We start from the raw sequence: 23,618 nt of genomic DNA on the forward strand, positions 1-23,618 counted from the left end.
TACTTTGGGGAAAAGTTTGGGTGATGTATAATATTGCTACTCAAAGCCCCAAAAATGTAATCCAAAGGAGTAAATATACACAATATAAAACAGATCAGATTAACACCTGGCCCAGAGCTATGCCAGGTCATTTAAATCAGGTGAACTAGGCTCACCATGCTATATGCATTAAACAGCAACTCAATTGTATGCTTCTCCAAGATCTCTCTCACTGCACAAGTTACTGCTACCTTCAATACAACCATTCAGTATTTCTATTTTGCTGCTGACCTATTTCTGACATGTAGAACAGGCAAGCATGCCATAGTCTAAAATTCAAGCCAGTAGATGGACAAAAGCCCTATGAAGAGGGGAAGCTTTGTACAAGAAAAGTACAAAGCTATTGGTAACTGGACTCTCAAAATGTATCTTGCTTGACATCTAGTACTACTTCTGAAAACAACAAAAGCTCTTGGGGATTAGCTCTGAATTGTCATATTCACTGATACATAATAACTGCATCAAACACATCACGTGTACATCTTCTAGCACATCGAACAGCATGAGACCAACCTGGCGAGTTTGGCCTTGAGGGTGTCAGGAAACATTTAATATAATAACTATTAGCTATACTAGTCCAAAATTCAAACCCCAGCTGTGATGTAAGCTCAGTAAGATAGCTTTTACCTGTTGTTTTGTAGTCAAGACAGCCTGGGCTCCGTTCACTGTCCAGGCATTGTAAGCTACAGCTACTTATTTAAAAAGATTTCAGATTAAACTGGAGTTTGTGGGGAGCAAGACAGGAGGTTTAGAGCTAGGGAGCCAAGAAGACCAAGAATTAGAAGGGAATTTATTACAGAGTGAGAAAGGAGGAATCATGCATAGTCAGTGTTCACAGTTTACACTAATCTGCGTGGACCGTAAGTACAGTGGCATTTTGCAAACACAGGTAATGAACATACATCACAAATACTGTCACTTCAACCACTACCTGCTAAGAACCATAAGTATTCTTCCAAAACGGACCTGGATCTTTCTAAGGAGAAGGGGAGAAATTCACTCCAAGTCCATGGAGGGAACCAGAAAAATGTGGAAGTGACACACTAACTAAAAGAAGGAGGGAAAGGTGACAGACAGGCAGTCTGCCAAATGAAGTCAGGTTTCCTGTAATATCACTAAAAGAAAAGTAATTAAGGGATGTATATACAATACATGCTCAGCTTTTGAGGAAGAAAAGCTCATTTCTGGAGCCAAAACAGATTTTTAGCCTATTTGTTAAAATTATGCAGTAAAAATGCAACACAGAGAAATTACAAGATGGCAAAGCAGCACAAACATAGAGGTTCTAGCCTTACACTCAAGCATTAAAATTACATACTAATAGTCTACAACTACAAAGAACTAGTGTCCAAACATGTACATACACTCCTTAGTATACCTTCTGGAATTTAGCATTCAAATCTCAACACAGTATTTCCTTTCAGTTCAGCTGGTAAAAACCAAAACAAACCACATAAAACTGCTACATTCAGATTCTCAGGAGGAAAAGACCCCCTGAATATGCTGCTAGAGGAAAAATCCTACTAATTATGCCCCTGGATCCAGTGCTTCTCCACTGGATGCTTTGTTACATATTTTCAGGCAAAATACTGAACAACTCCAGCTGTCTGAAATGCGCTGGCTGTCACTGGGAGGAAACAGGCACATCTTCCGTTTAAGACATCATGATTGTTTTATTTGTCCTGTCACTTCTCTGTTGCATTTCTCCAAATCAACACTAGGAACTATCAGCCTGCTAGGAACTCAAACCTGAGAAAGAGAGAAGTAGAAAGGGGTGATATGGAGATCGTTCTGTTGAAAGCAAGCGGTTTTGCCTTGTAAAAATAATCACCATCATGTTGTCACTGGAAGAGGACCAGTCCTGTTCAAAATTCACAGCTGTACCCCATATTCAGTGAGTGCTCCAGGGAAAACTAACGCTTAACTGTGAGCAAACCAAAAATTAACAACAGAAAATATGTCTTTACTGTAAAGTGACCCCTGGCACACCACTGACCTTTGGTGCCTGTTTCTACTGACAACTGGCATATACATTTCCTTTCCACGAATCCCCTCATCATTACACAAAAACTCTGATGCTCAGAAGCAGTTTAGGAAGAGAATAGTCTTTTACTTGGCCAGGAAAGATCACAATGCACAGGAAACGCACAGTGTAGTTTCAAACAAAGGTATTTCCCTTCAACTCCAGTGTAGCTTTTAACTATAACAGTCTTCGCTGGCTATATTGTCCTGACCCGATTTCATCAGTCTTACAACTAAATAATAAAGGACTTTGAAGGCTTCAGCCTATGTTTATTTTTTCCACACTTTTGGAGTCAAACCCAATAATCTCAAAGGGAAATTTGGGAAATTTAAATTTTATTCCATACCTCATTGTGATTCTTGCTTAACCATTCCTTAATAGTGTTTAGGGCAATGACAGCAGCAGGCTCATTTGGAAAACCTAAAGACAGAAGAAATAAGAGATAAATAAAAGGCATACATTTTTCTACACATACAGGAAAACAAAGCTGTTGCCTTATTCCCCCACCTATTTGGACTATTTTGGGAATACAGCTGGACAATTCCTTCTTCACAGATTTGTATGAAGGTAACATCAATTGCTTTAGGTAATATCAATTACTTTTTTTACCCAGCTAAACAAATATAAAATAGAGCCAGTGATTATTTTATTGGATTTTAATTTACTTATTTATTATTTCAAACTCTAGTCTAGGGAAGCTCCACTGCTCAAGAGGAGGAGAGACAACAGAGAGCTACATGTGTCATCCTAAGCAGGCAACAATACAACGTATATATCACAATAACACATACTAGGCTTACATTTCATAGTATCATAGAATCATAGAATAGTAATTCAGAGCTTTCTTAAGGTATAAATGCTTTTTTTAAAGCTTTCTTTCTTCAATCCATCTGTCAGCAGAACTATACAACACGATGACCTCAATGCCACAGGCATTTGTGACCTAAAATATAACAACCAACTCTGGAAATTAAGGCATTCATGAAGCATAAGCGTATGAATTTAAGGCCTGATGTTGCATGATATACTAGCAATAAACAATATCAGATATCTTTCCAGGGATGCAGACTTTTTGCTTTGATGGTCTCTATCTATCAAATCTAAAGATGCTTTCACTACTTAGACAGCCTTAATTTAATTTTCCTTTAAATTCCTAACTTGAGGGCAGCAAATCATTTTTGCAAGGGCTGAAAAATAAAACCCCATAAGCTGTATGAATAGCTCTCAGTAGGGTAGATTAATAGAGAAGTCTTTGAAGAGGTGGAGCTGCAGGCACAGTGTACAAGCAAGCAAAGGGGCAAGATAGAAACAGTCATGAAATTTGGCATACAGCTGGCATACATCCAGCCTTTTTTACATCGTAAATCACCCCTGCACCATAAACTGAAAAGCAGACATCGTACATTAGCTGATTTGTCCAGCTTTCTGACCTGACATATTACAGAATCATAGAATCAGCTAGGCTGGAAGAGACCTCTAAGATCAAGTCCAACTGTTACCCCAGGAAATACTCCAAACTCATCCTGTTATCATCCAAACTCTTATCTTCTTTAACCCTTTTTCAGAACTTGTGAACTGATAGACTGGGGGGAATGGGGGAAAGAAGAGAATCCCTCCACACTGAGTAACATCCCCTAAATATTACTCCCTGTAAGTAGACTTTGCAAGGATTTTGTCCAGCAGCGTGTGTACTGTTTTAAAGTGATAGGTGACAACTATCCAGCAAGAGTAGCAAGTAAACTAGTCAATGTTTGGGTAATACTGATATTTAACGTGTGCTTCCTTTGCACCTACTTCTCAATAAAGCATATTTTTTATTTTTTTAAACATCTTTTCTTGTTCTCAGGGTCCAAGATGGAAAATTATTTAAGATCCTACAAGTGTTACTGTGGATACTTCCACTAATGCTAGGAAAATATATTCCTGTGACATTTAATAACGCTGCCGCTATCATCAAGGCATATTTCTTATGGCACGAAGTAATGAACACTAATGAAACCCAAAGCAGGGACTTCCAACAGCCTCATTTTCATCATACAAAATAACAGACCTCTAAGCACAACGTCTGCTCAAATTAGTAATATCCTCTCTAACAAACTGGGACTTTTAACACTGAAAGTCTGTAGCCTGAGCGTTGTAGATCTGCCTGGACACACAACGAACACCATGCAGAGGGACAAACGCGTATTTGAGACAACTGATATACCATTGTTTATACACTGAATGGTTTATTTCCAGAACAATTCTCCCTCCAGCAAGATTAACTTTTCAGGCTTATTTTTCACTCCCCTGCAGCAGGGTATTCATCCAAAACTGTGATAAAGCACTGACAATTTTATAGAATCTCTCTGGAAATTGTACATTATTTAGGAAGCTGCTGCCATACGAACCTATCTTAAACAGAAACTCATCTAGGAAACTGGTATTCAATTATGCCCAAGTAATCATAATATATAAAGAAATAGTTTAGCAGCCAAAGTAAAAAGCCTTGAATTCTGTGTATGATTTTCAGAAAATATCTTGAAATCTATAGAAGCCTTTTATGACCCGCTACAAAAAGTATTAATAAGTATTTTATACACATTTCTGGTAATTTTAATGAAACAACTACCTTGTTTGCTTTACGCAGAAGCAGGATGGAATTTAGCCTCCTGATCCATACCCTGCTGCAGCACAAAAGATCCTGTGTTTCTGATTCTCAAGCAGAAAACCACGTTGTTTTACAGGACTGGGTTAAAGGGAGATAAAGCAAGATGGGATGTTTTTAAACACATCTTTGCGCTGCTTGTCTCTCTAAGCTACATTTGTCTGCCATAATGTCCCTGGTCTGCTCCCACACGTGCACCCAACCCCCTTCCCCACTTTTCAGCAAGAAAGCAATCTCAGCGAGCACATGGGAACCAAATTACTTGAGAGAAATGAGCTCGAGGACCCTCACAGTTAACCAACTGCTGGAGCAGCAGCTCAGGCAATTCTGGCTAAAGGCTCAATTTCACAAAAGATAAAACAGGTAAAGTAATGAGTGACACTGGCCCATGTTACTGCAGTGAGTGCTCCTCCAGAATACTGAAAAGGGCAAGGGCACAAAAAGGCAAAGAAGCATCAGCTGTAAGGTACAGACAAGCAGTGCCTCCGTAAGACTTCACAGGGTTTATCTGGCTGGAGAAGAAGGGAGGGTTGGCAGGCTGTATGTCATGGATAGGTCTGGGGTGAAGCATGTACCTATCCCCCCACCCCAGGTCTCTAACTTGGCCTGGGCTTCCTACAGCAGTGCCCACTAATCACATCTCATCATCTATTACCAGCATCTAGTCCCAACACTTCAAGTACAGCAAATCCTAGAAGCAAGCAGCCATCACCTCTTTTGCTCCTCTCAGTTCAGGGGCTCTCCTTTAAAGAACAGATTTACTCATTACTGCTGTTATCACAGTGGGTGCAAGCCTGATAAGTCGGTAAGAACAAGGGTGTTTGGAAAGCTCTGCATGGTTTGAAAGGCATGGTGTGTGAAGGAGAGACCCCATGTGCATGTATGGCCAGGGCTGAGCTTTGCTCTGCTCATTCACCACTGCTGACTCTGGAAAGTACGTCAGTGCTGACCGTCTCCACATGCCTCTGGCCATATGGGTAAAGCCTGTATTGCTTCTGTGTCTCCAGAAACACACAAGACCTTGTTACTCTAAGATCTTTCTAATTTGCTTGGAAACTGTTAATGAAAGCTCTCCTGTTCTTGCCCAGTTGCTTCACAGCTAAAATGTCCCTTTAAACAGGACAGCTGCCTTTGTATACGTTTGGAAATGGGACTGCCAGCTTTAACACTGACTTGGGCACCAGCACCTGCCAAACATAGAAACCTCCTTTCCTCCTCCTTGTGTGTTGCTAATAAAGGTGTAACTAATACATTTATTCCCCCTAACGAGACACCTTCACACTCCCCACTACAAAACCCCCATTCTACTACCACCACATAAAATATACCTCATGTGAAACCTGCTCCTTTTGATACGTCCTTGCACAGATATTACCCACAGTGGCAGCCTATGAAAGCTTTAAAAGGTCTTCAAACTTATGAGCTTCTGCTCCTCTTTCCAGGACTTCACCACCTTATTCCTGGAAATTGTTTGTTACGCTGACCTAAGAAATGGCTGCTGAAACAAGGAGCACACTGTGCAAGTGCCCGCAGTCATCATGGCCACAATTTTCCAAAGAAGCCATGAGAAGATCTGGCAGAATTATTTTGGAATATTTGATATGAAAACAATGTGCTGTTTTAGGGGAGGAGAGTGTGGAGAAGAACTGAGAAAATAACTGCAGAGAGACACATCAAAGTGCCACTCACAGAACATTAAGTCCCCTTAGTTCATTAATATATGGAAAATATGCAACGAATTCCCTGCTGCTAGACTAGTATAAACGCTCAGCCTTTTGTGCTGGGGGATCTAGCAGAGAAACATTCACACTATTGTGTCTGTTACCGCATGCCTAATCTGGCAGTGCAGTATCTGAAAAATGTCTACTACAAGTTGTACAATGAATACCACCCCATCAAGGATTTGGGCAGATAAAATTAACAGAAATCTAGTTAAGGGACCCCAAAATTGTATGGAGATGCTGGTAGCTTTATCTGTCTCTCCCATTGTGCTCAATCCAATGCTGCATCTCATTAAGAATGCCTAACTTGCAATCGGGTAATGCCACCCCCACACAAAAAGCCCATTAACAAAACATCAGTACTAAACAATCAACCTTTAGTATCATACAGCTGAAGATGATCAGAATGGGTTCTATTGGTTAAGTTATAATACTAAGAAGCAAATGGCAATCCAGAAAATCGCTTCAGTAGCTGCAGGGGTATACGTTATAATCTGTCAGTTTAACTGAGATGCCTAATGTTTTCTGTAAATCAACTCATCCTGATAAAAAAGGGTCTGTATCTTTTTTCTTAGCGCAGTTCAAGTGCTCAAAAGATTTTTATTCATATAAAATACGCTCCCTTTTCTATGGTTTCTAAAAGGCTCATCACAATCTTAATATTCTCATTCATATTAGTTTTAATGGTTTCATTTTGAAGCAAGTCATGGAAAGAACCAAATGCACATCAACACAAACACTCATTACGTGTTCCTCATGCTTTCTCAGAAAAATATCTACACTGGCATGTTTGTGCATATATCAAAATGCAACAGTTTGCAGACTGTGCCCGTGTTCTAAAATCAAACCCAAGTCTCACTGTTTAATCAAAATGACTGTCAAAATATAACAACTTCCATTTATTCAGCTTATATATTTGTCAATGATGTTTAATAATATGTGAAGGATGCCCTTCAAAGAGTAGCATAACAGTCACATTTTTAATTGTGGAAGTGTACCAAAGGCCCTCTCTGCAGTCAGTGTGACAAGGTATTTCCACCATGCATCAAGGCATTTGTTAGGTGGGAATTGTCAGCACCAGATGGCATGAAAAACAAAGATGTTTCCCAGGTTGCTTTAAAAAAAAAGAGGCACTAAGCACTTATTCCATATATATTCTGAAATGCAATATTATTATTGTTGCTACAAATGCTTTCTGAATCACAACAAGCACGTGAATAACCGAGCTTCATTATGGTCATGTGGGTTAATGCTGGCTATTGACAACACACTAATAACAACACTTCAGCCTTATCACTTTGTGACAATAAAAGGAAACAAATGAGATGCACAGCCCAGCATGCCTGGGGTAGGGTTAACTCAATGCATTCACTTGTCCTTCAGCTGTGAAACTAGCAGTATAATCTTGCAACTGATCCCATATAATCATCTTGTCAAAGGTATATTTTAGTAGTCAAAATGAATTCACTCATGCTAGGTTGATTCCCATTACCATGGTAAATCTGGCCTGCTTGGAAGGGGACATAGGAGTACCCTACCAACAAGCTTAGCTTGTTGCTATTGTTGAGCTTTTTCTCTTTTTTCTCTGTTTTTTTAATAACCATGGTCATGTGGTGACTGGATAAGCAAGCTGACAAGTTGCTGGCCTGATCATTTTTGTGGACACTTGCAAGCTGGAAAAGAAATATCCTCATTTGTATCAGCTGCATTGAAAGACTAAAGAGAAGAGCCATGAATCTTCTGTTAAATAACCCACCTTGCCTTATTGAACTCATTCAGCCAGAGAAAACCTTATTTGCTGTCCACTCAAAAAGTAACTCTCAGAAAGACTGTGAAATCAAGTATTGTGAAAAGGCAGTAACATTTATGTCACCCCAGTCAAGAAACAAAGCTGCACAGATTCACTGCATCCTTCATAGCCTGTACTAGAGTAATTAATTAGCATGCATACAAAATGTCAAAGGAAAAAGAGAAATCTTCACAATACATAAACAAAGCATTCTTCTGAAGAAACCATTGTATGACTCTCAATTCCTCTTATGCCTTTTCATTTTCCTTGAGTGAAAAAATTCAGCAGCAACAGAAAAATACATACAGTTCCTGAAGAATGATTGCCAATTGCGTTCAACTCTGACAGGATAAAGAGGCAGCTGCTGGAAAATGGTTAATAAAGAAGCCCAAAATAAGCATCTAGGAACTAATGCTAGAAACAGAATGTCTCTACTATGGCAGGGACACAAAGTAGGTGGAGTCCTGTAATGACAGTCCTTCTTCACCCATAGAAGTGTGTTGAGTAACGCAGTGATCCCTTGTTAAGTCGACCAGGGTCCACGCTGGTACCAAGGCACATCCTAAACCTCATGCAAGTCAGCGAAACCAAGGAAAGGTGCAGGCTGAAATACACTGGGGCTCTTCACAACAGGACTGGCTCAGTCTTGGCTTGTCAGAGAAGGGGCACACATATCTGTGCTGACTGACACCTATCTCCTGTCTGATCAGCACAGAAATCCACCTTCACCAGCTACAACTCAGCCGCTTCCTTTGTGCGAGCTGCAAATCTGGACCCATCTTACAGCTGCAGTCAGAGAGGTCAGTTAGGTGGCTTAGATACAGGAAAACCCATGCCATTGCTGTATCATACCATGCTTCACACTGTACTACACTGATACCATCAGAAAAATACCCACCATACAATTGTTTTAAGTCAGCTAAGTACGGACATACTGTGATTATTTAGGTCAGGTGAGCAGGTTGAGGCTTGCACTAGCAAGCCTGAGGATTCCACTTAAGAAAAACTAGATTTCAGGTTTACCAAGCTGCTTAATATCTGCTAGCATTGGGAGGAAAAAACAGGAAGTTTTACTGAAAATGCATTTACACTTGGACTGCTGAGGAGGAAGGGAGCTTCCCTGTAAGGACCTTACTGCAGGAAGTATTTTACTGTGGTTCTGCAGGAGAGCTGAGTATTTGCAAGAATCCCACTTTTCTGCAGCAGTCAGTAGATTTTTTATTAGAAGTCAGGATTTTGGTTTCATTCTTTCTCCAGCATTTATAGGGAGTATGCTTGCAGGGGGACCACATCATGGATAAATGGGTTCTCTAACTGTCTTGTAAAAAGATACAGCAAGCAATACTCAGAGCCTCTCTAGGAAGCAAACAGCTTCATAGCTGTGCTGTTTACTGCTCTATGTGATGGAGCTTTTCTGCCTGTCAGGGTGTTTCTAATGCCCATGTGCAACGTTAAGGCTTCAAGCTGAGCATAATCAGGGAAACAGCAGAAAGGTGCCACCACAACATTGAAAGGGAAAAGACCTTGCTACTCTGGCAATCAGCATTCTCATATGGTAAGAGAAAGTATATACAACGCAAATGCAACCGAAGGAGATACTTACCCAGGTAGTTTCACAATTAACCTACTTAAGAGAGTGTATATGCAGTGTTTGCATAAATTACACACCCGCTTAGACACATGTATGCAGCTGCTTGTGAGCTCAAGTACATCATTATTCTTAAATCACACTCTACACCGTATCCAGAATTGCTGTTCCTGAAACAAGTGTTGTACAGAGAAACGTTGAAAGAGGTTGCAAAGTGTACATGAGCTCCTTAATGCAGAGTGTTTAATCTTCTACTTATCTGTATATAGCAAGTTGTTTTTGTAGGGTGGCAACATAATACAGCAAAAGTAATTTGAAACTAAGTGTAAAGCACTAGTCAACTGTGAAATCTCCCATCATACACCAAATTGAACAGCGATGGGATATTGGCTTTGTCATAGTTACAATTCTAACAAGGTTAAACGTTTATTCTACCCTCTGATTTAAATAAAAATGCCTTGCTGTTCTCAACGGAAGCAACACGTAGGGAATCAATCCTGCCTTCCTGAAGTGCCCTGCTAATGCTGCAAGAGACAAAAGCAAATACCCCCACTCCCGCTCTGAATTCCACTTGAAACTGGGAGGTTGTCTACAAAAAATATGGTCCTGTGCAGCGATGCTTAACCTTTCCTGACACCATCCCAGGCCCTCCTTGACACACAGTGCCTCTAAGCTCTGAGTGAAGTCTAAGCATCCAAGTATCTGCTGCTCAGCATTAGGAATGAAGTAACAGACCCAGACCTTGCACAGCTCAGTTCCCTATGGAAATGCATATTGCAATTGATTGCAGACTCTAATTGAAGGCTCGCCTGAAGTTGAGACATTCCTGACGTGCCTCTCCTTGCCGAGTCCCCGATGTCTACTAATACATCTGCCACTACATGCTGGGCAGGGAAAAGAAGGGGGAGAAATGGCTATAAGCAGCTCTTAGTTCTTGCTGATGGAATCTTTGCACAGAGACTGTGAGCTGGGAAAGTGCACTGGAGCGCAGCAGGCTGTGGTGGGGAAAGAGGAGGAGAGGGAGGAAGCACAGGACTTCTTGTTGCAAGACAGCCTGTGGGGTTTGGTGGAGGAGGGCTGAATTCGGCAGAGACAATATCAGGGTGTTGGCTTCACTAGAGCTCTCAGTATTTCAACTAGAACAGGCAGCACATTGTGACAGGGGTTACAACGACTTGGGGATATACATGTATATAAGGGACGTGAGGGAAGACAAGCTACCACAGCAAAATGAAGGGAGATGTCAGCCTAAAAAGTCTGGGAAACTTCAGAGGAAAAAATACGGACAAAAATACAAAGTCACATAAAGAAAACAGACAGTGCTGCCAGCCCAGCTCTATCCTTTAAATCACTTCCACCACATTCAATTGCTCTGACAGATGCAACCCAAAGACCTAGCTGGATTATCTAAAACCAACAGAGTACTTGGTGAAGGCCATACACGTACAAGAACAAACAAAACAATCTGACATTATTTCTACTGAAGCACAGTTCTTATCTCCTCTCTAAGGGAAATCAAAGATTTCCTAAGAGCACATAAAGAAAATCAGCTGAAACAACACACACTTACTCCTTGTGGGGAGAATAAGGAAAAAAATAAGGAAATAAAGATGTTCTTTTATCTTTTTCCCCAAAAGACATACACGGAAGAAAGTCATAGGGTGGGTTGGGTGAAAAAGCAAGATACTACATGAGGCGTATTTAATCTACTTAATTTACTCTTAAAAACAAATGCATTATTGATCCCTGGTTTGTCTCTATTATTCACACTGTGGATTTTTTCCCATTCTTGCCTCAGGCAGTAATAAAACCACACAGACCAGCAGCCATCATACTCAGGAAAACTACCACAGCTCAAAACTGAAATATTTCCAGATAATTTGGAGTTCAATGCATTTTAGATGAATGGGGAGGGGGGAGCATTTTATATTTCATGCTAAACGGCTTCTGTTCTTCACTGTACAGTGGTGCACTTCCTACTACATCAACACCAGCTACATGAATGCTACTAAAACAAGTGCTTGAGCAGGATGTTTGACTGGACACACCATTGCACTGTCACAACATTTTATGCATTAATTTTTTAAGAGGAAGCATTTTTTCCCTCCTTGCCTAGATGCTGTTTCGTTTCTGTAGAAGTCATTTGACCAGCAAGTGGTGAGCTCCATCTGAAAGTACAGATCCTCCTTTTTGTCCAGCAAAGGTCACAGTGTACCTTACTCTATTCTATGCTTCTGTATTAGCAACCAGCCAATTTACCCTAGATACTTCATTTCAGGCTGCACAGCAGCAACTCTGTGAGCAGAAATTACACCAAAGCCACCAGAAGCCACTGAAACTACCACCCCATATTGCACTTAAAACTCTTTTTGCTTGTTCTGTTGCCTGAGAAAGCAGCAATATACACAAAAGAAGAATTAGAAAGGTTTTGAGGGATTGGATTAATGGGAAAACTGGTTTAAAGAAAGGATAATGAAAACTTGCATTATAAAACCCTGAAATTTCAGCAGGCCTGACTGGTTACAACTGTGTATCTCATAGTTCTGATGCTCTTAGCAAGTCCCCATATGCTTAAGAGTACAGAACAAGCAATTAATGGGTAAAATACAAAAATAACAAACTTTAGGATAACCTTGACTCTTCCACTTTTTTTTTTGTTTATAAGGACTAATTCAGTCACATGCTAATTATATATACCCGCAATAGTACTGCCTTATTGCAGCACTTCTGTTGACTGACAAACAGCCTCTAGCATCAGTTGCCTTTTAAACCCAACAACAGCAGCTGATCGAGAAAATATCCCAGATCTCATCAGGTTCTTCAGTGTGCCAAAAGTTCACAGCATTAACTGTCAAACAAGTATTTCTAAAAAAATATGTTTTCTGCTAATATCTCTAATTTGCATTTCACTCACAATTATGCATTTACTGAGTCTTGCATACTTCAATCAAAAAAGGAAATTAAATAACTAGTTAATGGCACTTCCAATCCCACAAATTCCAATTCAATTTAGGCTTGATATGAACTTTAGGTCTTATTAACACTTGTTTTAAGTAACATTTCCAGCACGTATTCTGACAAGTTGTCACTGTGATTTTTTATTTTCTTTTTTTTTTAATCATACAAGCAAACGTGTTCTGCTTTAGCAAGGAAATTCCTAACGTTGAGAAAGGTTTATCAAACATCAGTGTTTCTGGTTAAACCGACACTGGTAAATCCAGCTTTAAAGTCAAATGATTTCACCTTGTAGGACGCCAAGGTGAGGGTGAAACCCCCAATGCATGCTTTCCATGTCCTTTTGAACAATATCCACATTGATATAAGGAGACAAATGCCAATGCAAATGACAAGTACTGTAGTCAGAAGCAATGCCCATGTTTGCAAAGCAGGAGCCTATGGTATGGTTGGTTAAATGAAGCAGTGAAGGATACGGAAGGCTAAGAAATTTCTTTTATCCAACAACCCAGTACAACTAAGAAGCTGCTTTGGACAATTTCAATGTAAATTTCTTACCACCTGTCAGACAAGTGAGATTTAAAGACCCCCACTTAAAAAAACAGGCATCTGCAAGCTCAGTCCTTCAGTGAAAATTGACCTCCCAGCTCAATTTCCGTGTGGATGTAGCCATGTAGCAGCAAAAGGGGTTTATTTCAGAGCTTTATTAAATCTGTCTTGTGTGTACGCTAAGTATGAGGTGATCCATGTTATGCCTGGGGAAAACGATGCTTCCGAGGCAAATCTCCACGCTCCACACCACAGGCAAACACAACTTATCCTCTGAGAAACACGACATCCCAGGTAGGTTAGAGGCAGGCGCACAGAAAAACATTTAAGCTTATTGGACACAGAAACCTCATTGATTATTACTTCATGAAGCAAACTAGAGAAAATAAAAGATCTTTCATTAGGATAAATGTAAAAAAGAAGGGGGGGGTCAGTTTCAAAAGCTTTTTACATAATCAAAACTGAATGTGTTAGAGTCACGCTCAAGGAGCAGCTTTAGCTAATGTGATTTCCGTTAATTTCATCAGAGTCCACTCTATAAATCCACTGAAAACAGCTTGCATTAACACAACAGCTGCACATCTCCAGACTGGGAAAAATACCTCTGCAACATCGCGTGGGGTCAGGATTATTTCAGTGAGTTACTGATACGCATTCATTACCCACCACAGCACAGTCCTCTCCACGCCTTTGGGGACAGAAACCAGCAGAAAACCTCCAAAACTTCATCAAGGAGGGAAAATTAACACTGTAAGAGACAAAATATAGACTGGCCGTGGCAATTACAGCAGATTTAGAAAGATTTTGGCTCAACTCTCCTTGCAGGACTTACCTGGAGGGGTGAAAGAGCCTCTGCCAGCTCTAAGCCTTTAGAGTGAAAAAGGGACTTCACACACTCTCCTCCAGCCACTGCAGTGACCATGGACAAGATGGCAAAGAATATGCCTAAATTAAAGTAAGACTTCATAGTATTTCGTGGCCTTCATGGAACCCCTGTGAGGAGAGACTGGGACAGCTCCATGGTGGCTGCAGCCAGTTCCACCTTTTTCACCTTATTTCCAACCCCTGTCCCGGTCCTGTCGAGGAGATGGAGTAAGAGAGTGCCTGGGCAGGCATCTGGCAGCCAAGGTCAAGCCACCACACTACCACAGATTTAGCTGGCATAAAACAGTCTAACTACTCTATTTTGCTTTCACCAAAGCATTTTGAAAGCCTGCAAAATGAAGGCACAACAATATGCGGAAGAAAATCTATAAAAAAGGCAGGGAATGGAAAATTAAGGCATGAGAGCTCTTACACCAGTGTAAGAGTTTGTTCAAAACCAATCAGAGTAGTATTTTGGGGGATAGGGAAGCAACTCCAGTTGGATTTCTCTAGTTAGATTTACAAAAGTAACACACTGTGGTTCTAGCAGAAATAAAGGTTGATTTTTATAAATCAATTGCTAAAACTAGGACCTCCACAACAAAGAAGAAAACTCACAGTACTGACGAGTCAAACCCAATGAGATCAATACCGGTGCTTACTTGAAGTACACTTATTTATATATGAGCTTTGCAAAATAATCTCATCCAGCTTCCTTATGCAAATAAACGCTACTGAACTTGCAGTAACTACCTGGGGACAGGAAAAGAACAGATGAAGTGTGTAGGGTTATGCGAATCTGAACATTACTAAAAATCATTCTGAAAAGCAAACAAAGGTCCAGCCACTATCTAAAATAGTTGAGAATAAATAAATTATACTAACACTGTAACTGTTACTAATCAAACCATGTTAAAACCACTGTGTGTCCAGCACTTGATATTTAGAAGTATTCTAGGAATAGAGAAGAAAAAAAAAGTGTTGGACATCTGAATGCAAGAAGGATCTCTAAAATTCATAAGGGTCAAAGAAGAAGGATTTGTGTTCCTTAGAAAACAGGAGATTACAATTAAACCTATATGACATAAATGAATATGAACAAAGAGAAAGACTAGTTGCTGCATGGTATCCGAGCTCATGCAAACACCAGAAGAAGGGAAATGAGCTTGAATTAATAAACCCCCTCTCAAGTAAGAAATTGGAAGAAATCTCTATACAAACTGAAAGAACAGGAAGGAGGAAAAAACCCCACTAAGACAGCAGTCAGACTAGCTTTTGCAAACAGATTCAAAACTGCTTAGAACATTATTTAAAGAAAGAGCTAGTATGCAATAAACAGTGCTAAGCCAAAGGAGGAAACAATGAATGCGTGAGCTTCTGGGACATTTCTTGTGCTGAAATTTTAATATGGATCTTGTTTCCTATCAGTTCCAATCACATTCCACATACATCTTTCATGTTCTGTATATGTAAGAGTAGGACACCACCACCAGGTACACACTGATGATTCAAAAAGGATTGAGATACTTTTGAAAACTCAATAACCAAATGAAAAAGCCCCCACACTAATATTATCAAATCAAGTTCAGAGTGCGAAAAAACATCACCTTCTAAATCCAGTTTTAACCCATGTAGATGCTACTGCCACAAGCAGCTCATTTCTCTCCCCCCCCCGGAGTTGTGCCACACTCAGACCTGCTGGCTGAAATGTTTGTGTGAACACTCTTTGCTTTGGTCCAAATCAAGTGGGATGGGTTGGTTTCAACAGCTTCAATCTAGGAGGCTTTTTTTTCCATCCAACCTCCTTGGGATAGAAATGGATCAGCAAGCAAGTAGACTGACAGGCCTGGAAAGGCTGTGAATGCCGTCACGGGGCAGCTGAAGGAATCTGTGGGATGAATACTTGCATCAGCAGGTGGATTAGGTTGGATTGTCTGGGTGTTTTGGTTGTGCTTTGGTGTTTTTCTTGCTTGTTTGCTGGTTGGGTTTATTTTTTAAGCAAAGTATCTTGTAAGCATCTGTATCCAACACGTATTAACATCATGATACCGTCTTAAAGGCTGCAAATTATAGACAGATAATTCAGGACTGGACTGAAGCACATGATTACCTCCTAGTGTTTACTAAGGATATTTAGATTTGTTGTGAAGGAAGAGGAAGAGAGCTTCATCATCGGTTCTGACATTTTAGGGGAAGAAAAGAGCCTTATAATTTAGAGATCCACAGACATTAATGTATTTAGTAGGCAGTCACAAAAATAAGCAATAAATAGAGAGTAAGCTAAATAGCAGGGATCATACATTAAAAGTTACAAATTAAGACTGCACATGAAATTCAGGCAGAACCATTTTGTTTAGTAAGTAGAAAACCAGTGAAATATGTTGACAGTAAGAGTCATAAAAACAAATGATAAAAATAAGTAGATTAAAAAAAATTGTGGAGGTAAGAGAAAACTTAAAGACACCGAGAATGATAAAATGTGAAGCCAAGGCTGAAATACATTCAGTGCAAATATCAAGGTGACCTCTTCTGAGCCAGGAGCTTTGACACTGTGAAGCTTCAATAATTTGTGACAATTGGTCTATTAAGTAAACATAAGTTAGTAGCCAATGTAACTGTTTTCCAAATAGATAATTTTTTCAAATCACATGTAATTTAAACATAATACATCTTTATGAACTAAAAGTCTATGTTTTACTGGCATAAGTGCTGATGGAGAAACATTTCTATCTATTCCTTTTCAGAAAGTGTTCAGCTTAGTTAAGGTCAGCATAAATGCCAAGTAATCAACATGGGAAACTCAGAAGAAGGTCAACTACTAGGAATAGTAATCTTGAAAACATGAAACAAGCTAAGAAAGGAGTTGGAATTTAATTCTTTACCGTCAAATGCATGAACTAGAACATCTCTGTCTGCCCTTAGTGAGACAATTCTCAATATCCCAGCATTATTAAAGAAATTCAGTAGTAGTTAAGTATTTCTACATAATTTTGAAAATATACATGGGGAATTGATAAAACCTTGTGTATGCACATAAATTAAACAGCTAGAGATTCTTGTAAAGCCAAGTTTGTCAGTTGTACATTCTCCACTTTGTGGTTAACAAGCATTGTAAATGCAACCATTGCCTCCAATTGCCTATAGTCAATAAAATGATGACAACTCATTAACCAGGTCACACAATAGCAAGACTGGTATAAGATTCCACAACATGAAATCCTCATTAGGAATGACAGGGAAGCATTCCCAATATGTACCCACATTACCTGCATCACGGCTGACGGCTTTGTTTGAACGGGAGCTTTGAACCTTACGTCTTCCTTTGTGAAGAGCCTACTATATACATCATCAGTAAACTATTGCTTTACTGAAAACTAGTAAATTATAACTATGCAGTCAATGGCAAAATAAAATAGAAGATTCCTAGAACACTGACCATCACGGCTCCGCATTGTATCATTCTCAGTGACTTGATTTCTCTTACGTCCACAATTTTCTTTCACTACTTTCTTCAACATTGGATTTAGCACTGTGGAAAACACAGCAACTTTTCCTGTCTGTTCGCTTTGGGAAATAGGCTTTATTTTTCTAGAAGAGACAAAAATCATCTCTTAATTAAGCAATGCCTGGTGATTGAATTGTTCTCTTCTCTCATTCCTCAAGGCAGGGAAAAAAAAAACAACCTTAAGACTACAATCAGGTAGCAAATATAGCTCAAAATGTTGTTGTCTTACAGCAGTAGTGTTCCTAATGGCACTTGGCTAAAAAATATGTTCTGGACTCATAATGGTCTCTTATATTGTGTTTACTAGTTACAACAAAAAGAATGGTTAAAAACCTGTCAGTGGCATAATGTTTAGCACCTATTATGGACACAGATATAACCACCTTATGGCAATTAAAGGCATAAGAAAATGATTAATGGTCTGAAGCCATAAAACTGCATCAGTTGAAAAGCTATTATGATTGCACTGTCTACAGCTCGCAGCCTACACCGGGCAATTTACGTCAATATGCATTCTGCATAAAACTGATACTCATTTTTTCCAACACTAGATAATGAACTGTTACATAAAGCTTAAACTACGCACCACACACTGGTCACTGCTGGAACAGTTGATTTATCCGAAGGATGCAACTGGTTTAAGATTAGGTTCTAGATCTTCCTATTCTGCATTTTCCTCATCTAAATGCCAAACATTTCACACTGTCAGCTTCTCCATTTTAGAAATGCGCTTTTGATCACAAGAACTGAGAAACAGGAAAATGGATACAGAAAACATGCTACCCGCCTGCCAGCTGGAACAATGTGCTGACATTTATACCAGCTCTTATTCAGCTCAGGGATGTCTGAAGCAGACCCTCCCCAGGCAGGATCAGCATAATATTATTCATATTGAACAGTACTTTCCTCAACAAGTGACCTGTAAGTGCTACTCAATTTGACTAAGCAAACCAGAATTTGGTTTCTTTTGACAGAACAAGTCACAACGTGTGATGAAAGATGATATTTTCCATATGGGATACTTCCAACTCTCCAAAAAGCAAGGGTTTAATGCTCTTATTCCAAAAAGAAATGAAAACAGAAGGGGACAGAAAGTCTTCCACTGCCACAGCATGACATACAGTAAATTATTAGCCTATAAATGGTATTGCACATTATTTCTGTTAAAGCACTCTTTGAAACATCACAGAGAGAAGGGAAAGGGGAAAAAAAGAAGCGATATGCTGCATTGTCCAAAACGAAATTGGAAAATGATAGATACGGTTTATCATCTAGTAATATACAGGAAAGCAAGCGCTCCACTCTTTCGTATATAACTAATATATTGAAAGGAATAAAAAGAGAGACACGCACAAATCGCTTACAAATCAGACTTTAAAGGAATGTTCTTTCCAAGGGGCTAGATACTCTTTCAGGAAAGAGATAACAAAGTCTTCCCTGCCCAAAATGAAAGTTATAAGAAAGGTATGATACATTGAACCAGATTTCTCCTCTGCTGAAGTCAATGAAATTAGAGTCAAAGTGAACAGGGTCTATTATAAAAAGCAGCATCTATTCCTCTAAATGCAATGGAATATTTCACAGCTACTGTAAACCACTATAGCTTCTCTGAAACCTATGGATATCAACTTATATCAGCATGAATTTAGCTCTGTTTCCATTTTAGTTAGCATTCGAAAACCTAAAATCCTAGCAGAGAACATTATTATGAGTAGGTTGGTTAAAATAGGATCTCATATTCCAAATATAACCCTAGAAGCCACACATGTGCTGCACCATTCCAACAAGTACAAAAGAAGAAAGCTAACTAAAATATCAACCAGAAGATCCCAAGCTTTTTTCCATAGCTGATGAAATAAATCTAGTTCTTCAGGCTACTGTTCTTTCCTTTCCATCTGGAACCAACCTAGGTCCTATTCCCTGCCCTGACTTCAGAGACTATCGCTGCTCAGACCGGTGAGCAATAATTGTTGTGGTGACAGGCTTCTTGTACAGTAGCCATAACAGATCCGCCCAAACCAAGGAGCCATCTCAGTTCCTATGGGATCAGACACAAAATCACAACATCGCTTAAGTCGCGCTCACTCCAGGCACCTCGTAAGCCACAGCCTAGTGAGTCTTCCTCCTCAGGACTAATCCAGGTGATCCCCATCCCACAGCAGTGATGGAGGAGGTCCCGCGTGGCACTCAATAACCTTTATTGCACCTGCCAAACCCTAGCACTGAGAGTGAACAGTTTGTTTATGGGCCGTGCTGGCGACAGGCACACCAACAAGTCCCCTCGTTCAGTCTAACGGGGTGAATTGAAAGATTAGTCTGTCATGCTGGCATGAGGCCTCATTTTTCTTCTGTGCTACATAGGTCGCCCCCTTCCCGCAGCCTGTATTTGATTGTGATTAATTCGTCAAGGCTGGCCGTAGAATGGAAATGAAGAAATGGATTGCCAATTACAGTTAGTCTTCTTGCAGAATACCCCTCAAACAGGCGCTATTCTGCAGCGGTGACAGCTCGGAAATAAACTGAATGTGGCTCTATTGAGCAGAGAGCTGACCCAAAGTGTGTTTTAAAGCAGAAGGTGACTTCCCACCAGCCCTCCCTCCCCAGCTCTTCAGTAAACGGTTGGCAGGTACACAAAGAGGCCATCCACGTTTATTTCTGTAGTCACCTTGTTAAGACACGCTGAACTTCTGACTTAACACTCTTCAACAAGGTGCACATTTGTTTCTGAATACCTTACCTTAGGTAAGCCTGAAGGGGAATTTAATATGCATACTGTTAGTGCTAAGAAAACAAAACTAGCAATGGCTCTGCTCTATACAGAAGCTCTTAAAAGCATTCAAACTTTCCCCTGAGCAGCACTCACAGAAAGGTAAGGTTTGACTCTTGCTGCGTTTCCTCTGCAGTAAACCTCATATGTTCTCACAAGCTGTTTAATATTGCATTGATACAGACAGCTAGCTTAAACTGAATAATCGGATTCTGATAGATTAAGGAAATGGGAAACAATTCCAAAACAGCCTGTTTTTTTTGTTAATAATTATTAATATGGAATTTGAGAAATAATACCTCATTCCTGGCAATGCATGCATGCAATTCATTTTACACACCAGCAAATTACTCGTTGCATAAATTCAAAGCATGTGTACAAATCCAACTTTCTATTGCCTTAGAAATTCGAGTTTTAAAAAAATAATCCCTTTTCCCTCAAGAAAATTCAGAGCACTGTAATAGATGCTTCCTTCCATTGCTGAAATTCAGTTAATTTTATACTATTGTATTGGGTATTGCATCTTCAGACAGAAGAAAGTGAATGTGCTTCCACTAGTCAGAGGCACACGGTGGCTTTAAATGTGCTCTGAAGACAAAAAGGCACAGCTCTCTTCCTTGCCCAAGGTGGCCTTCCATTAACACATCTACTACCGAGATCTGTGATGTGCAGCACTGCAGAATACGTCTTTATAAACAGGATGCTGGCTTAGAAAGAGGATTAGTCATTCATTACACTGAATCATCTGACTTTGCTATTCTTCTCCTGCCTCTGCAGCAGTTGCCCTTTCCAATGATATATGGCAGCATTCCTATCTAACAAAGATGAAGAAAAAAAGGACACCACAGCGAACGACCCTTGGAGGCAGAGACACCTTTAAACTGTCTTTCGGGTACTTTGATGAGACACAGAATAGCAGGCTTGTTCTGTTGATCTTTTCTTTCGTATCAGGATGAAAAGGAAGTATTTGCCCTAACAACAATACATTTTTACCTTCCTCAGGCCACCTCAAAGCACCAATATTTTCACACACACTTCTTCCACACTTCTTGAAGAACCTTCAGATATCAAACATATAAACAAGAGATGATCATGGTAATATAAATTTATTTATATGGTGAGTGTCAATATTTGTATTTAGGGTCTCCAGCACTGACGAGGCCCATTATGACAGGTATCATATAAATACACACTAAAAGACAATGTCTGCTACAGAGAACAAAAAATAGAACAAATACTGGGCAGCTCCACAATATTCTGCGGCCAGACCTATCACTGTGCACTAGAAATAAGGAAAGAATGAGAAGGAGGAGCTGTTTACCTCAGGCATTTACTATATAATGCAGTCACAGAAGTTCAAAAAGATACAGTTGATACCTCTGCTATAAAACTACTTGATATACATCACACCACAAATATTATTCACAGAATCACTGAATGGTTTGGGTTGGAAAGCACCTTAAGATCAAGTTCTGACCCCCCCTGCCATAGGCAGGGATGCCTCATACTAGACCATGTTGTCCAAGGCTCTGTCCAACCTGGCCGTGGACACTGCCAGGGATGGAGCATTCACAACTTCCTTGAGCAACCTGTTCCAGGGCCTCACCACTCTCACTGTTCCTGTTCAACTTTACCGTCTCATGGCTTTTAAAAGCTATTTAAGGATACAGGAGCACAGACTAGTATAACTGCTCTGTTCTCATCAAGTAAGTTCTATACTGTGAGTGGGATTCAATATTAACTGAAAACATCTAACAGTTTTCATTTGTAAATGTCAGATAAAACAACTGCACGGTATTACAATGATTGTGGGTGATGATCTAGGATTAAACATCTTACCCTAGGCATTTTTTTCTAGCAGCTTAAGTACCAAGAATGTGTGCTGTGTAACTAAGATTACATACAAGACTAGTTATGCCACAGTGCATGGGTAAATGAAATCACTGCTAATATGACACACATCACCTCTAGTGCAGGTTTTCAAACCCAGGAGTAGTCTCACAGCTGTCAAGATGATACCTATTCTTCTTTAACTAGATTAATTTTCATTCAGTTCAGCCTTTCAAGGAAGCTTAGTTGCATCATGAAATTTGACTGAAAGCATTAAACTAGCTGTCTTTTTACAATGTGTTTAAAACTCAGGGGGAACACAGTTCATGTTCAACGTTTTCTGTACAAATGGGGAAAGCATGAAAAAGATGTTCTTACAGTTACTAAATTGTCATGCTACAGTTAATCATGAATATGATTAAAAGACACACACAACACCATAGAATCATACAATCATAGAATAGTTAGGGTTGGAAAGGACCTTAAGATCATCCAGTTCCAGCCCCCCTGCCATGGGCAGGGACACCTTACGCTAAATCATATCACCCAAGGCCTCGTCCAACCTGGTCTTGAACACTGCCAGGGATGGAGCATTCACAACCTCCCTGGGCAACCTATTCCAGTGCCTTACCACCCTAACAGGAAAGACTTTCCTTCTTCTATCCAATCTAAACTTCCCCTGTTTAAGTTTTAACCCGTTACCCCTTGTCCTATCACTACATTCCGTAATGAATTGTCCCTCCCCAGCATCCCTATAGGCCCCCTTCAGATACTGCAAGGCTGCTATGAGGTCTCCACGCAGCCTTCTCTTCTCCAGGCTGAACAGCCCCAACTTCCTCAGCCTGTCTTCATACAGGAGGTGCTCCAGTCCCCTGATCATCCTCGTGGCCCTTCTCTGGACTTGTTCCAACAGTTCCATGTCCTTTTTATGTTGAGGACACCAGAACTGCACACAATACTCCAGGTGAGGTCTCACAAGAGCAGAGTAGAGGGGCAGGATCACCTCCTTCGACCTGCTGGTCACGCTCCTTTTGATGCAGCCCAGGATACGGTTGGCTTTCTGGGCTGCAAGCTCACACTGAAGCCGGCTCATGTTCATTTTCTCATCAACCAACACCCGCAAGTCCTTCTCCACAGGGCTGCTCTGAATCTCTTCTCTGCCCAAGCTGTATCTGTGCCTGGGATTGCTCCGACCCAGGTGTAGGACCTTGCACTTGGCATGGTTAAACCTCATGAGGTTGGCATCAGCCCACCTCACAAGCGTGTCGAGGTCCCTCTGGATGGCATTCCTTCCCTCCAGCGTATCAACTGAACCACACAGCTTGGTGTCATCGGCAAACT

The 23,618-nt window shown here is 40.2% G+C and overlaps 1 protein-coding gene across 6 annotated transcripts in view; it reads right to left on the bottom strand.

Moving 5' to 3' along the window:
* MACROD2 (mono-ADP ribosylhydrolase 2) overlaps positions 1–23,618 on the bottom strand; it is an 887,639-nt gene that overhangs the window by 259,315 nt on the left and 604,706 nt on the right. For all 6 annotated transcript variants that reach the window (XM_061461531.1, XM_061461530.1, XM_061461529.1 and 3 more), the window contains one exon: positions 2,409–2,482. In XM_061461531.1, coding sequence (XP_061317515.1) covers positions 2,409–2,482 — 74 coding nt within the window. The remainder of the gene's footprint in view (positions 1–2,408; positions 2,483–23,618) is intronic.

The sequence above is a fragment of the Pezoporus flaviventris genome, unplaced genomic scaffold, assembly GCF_033815535.1.
Source record: "Pezoporus flaviventris isolate CSIRO_AGI_PZ_B2104156 unplaced genomic scaffold, CSIRO_AGI_Pfla_v1 ptg000031l, whole genome shotgun sequence".
In the NCBI taxonomy this organism is placed as follows: Eukaryota; Metazoa; Chordata; class Aves; order Psittaciformes; family Psittacidae; genus Pezoporus; species Pezoporus flaviventris.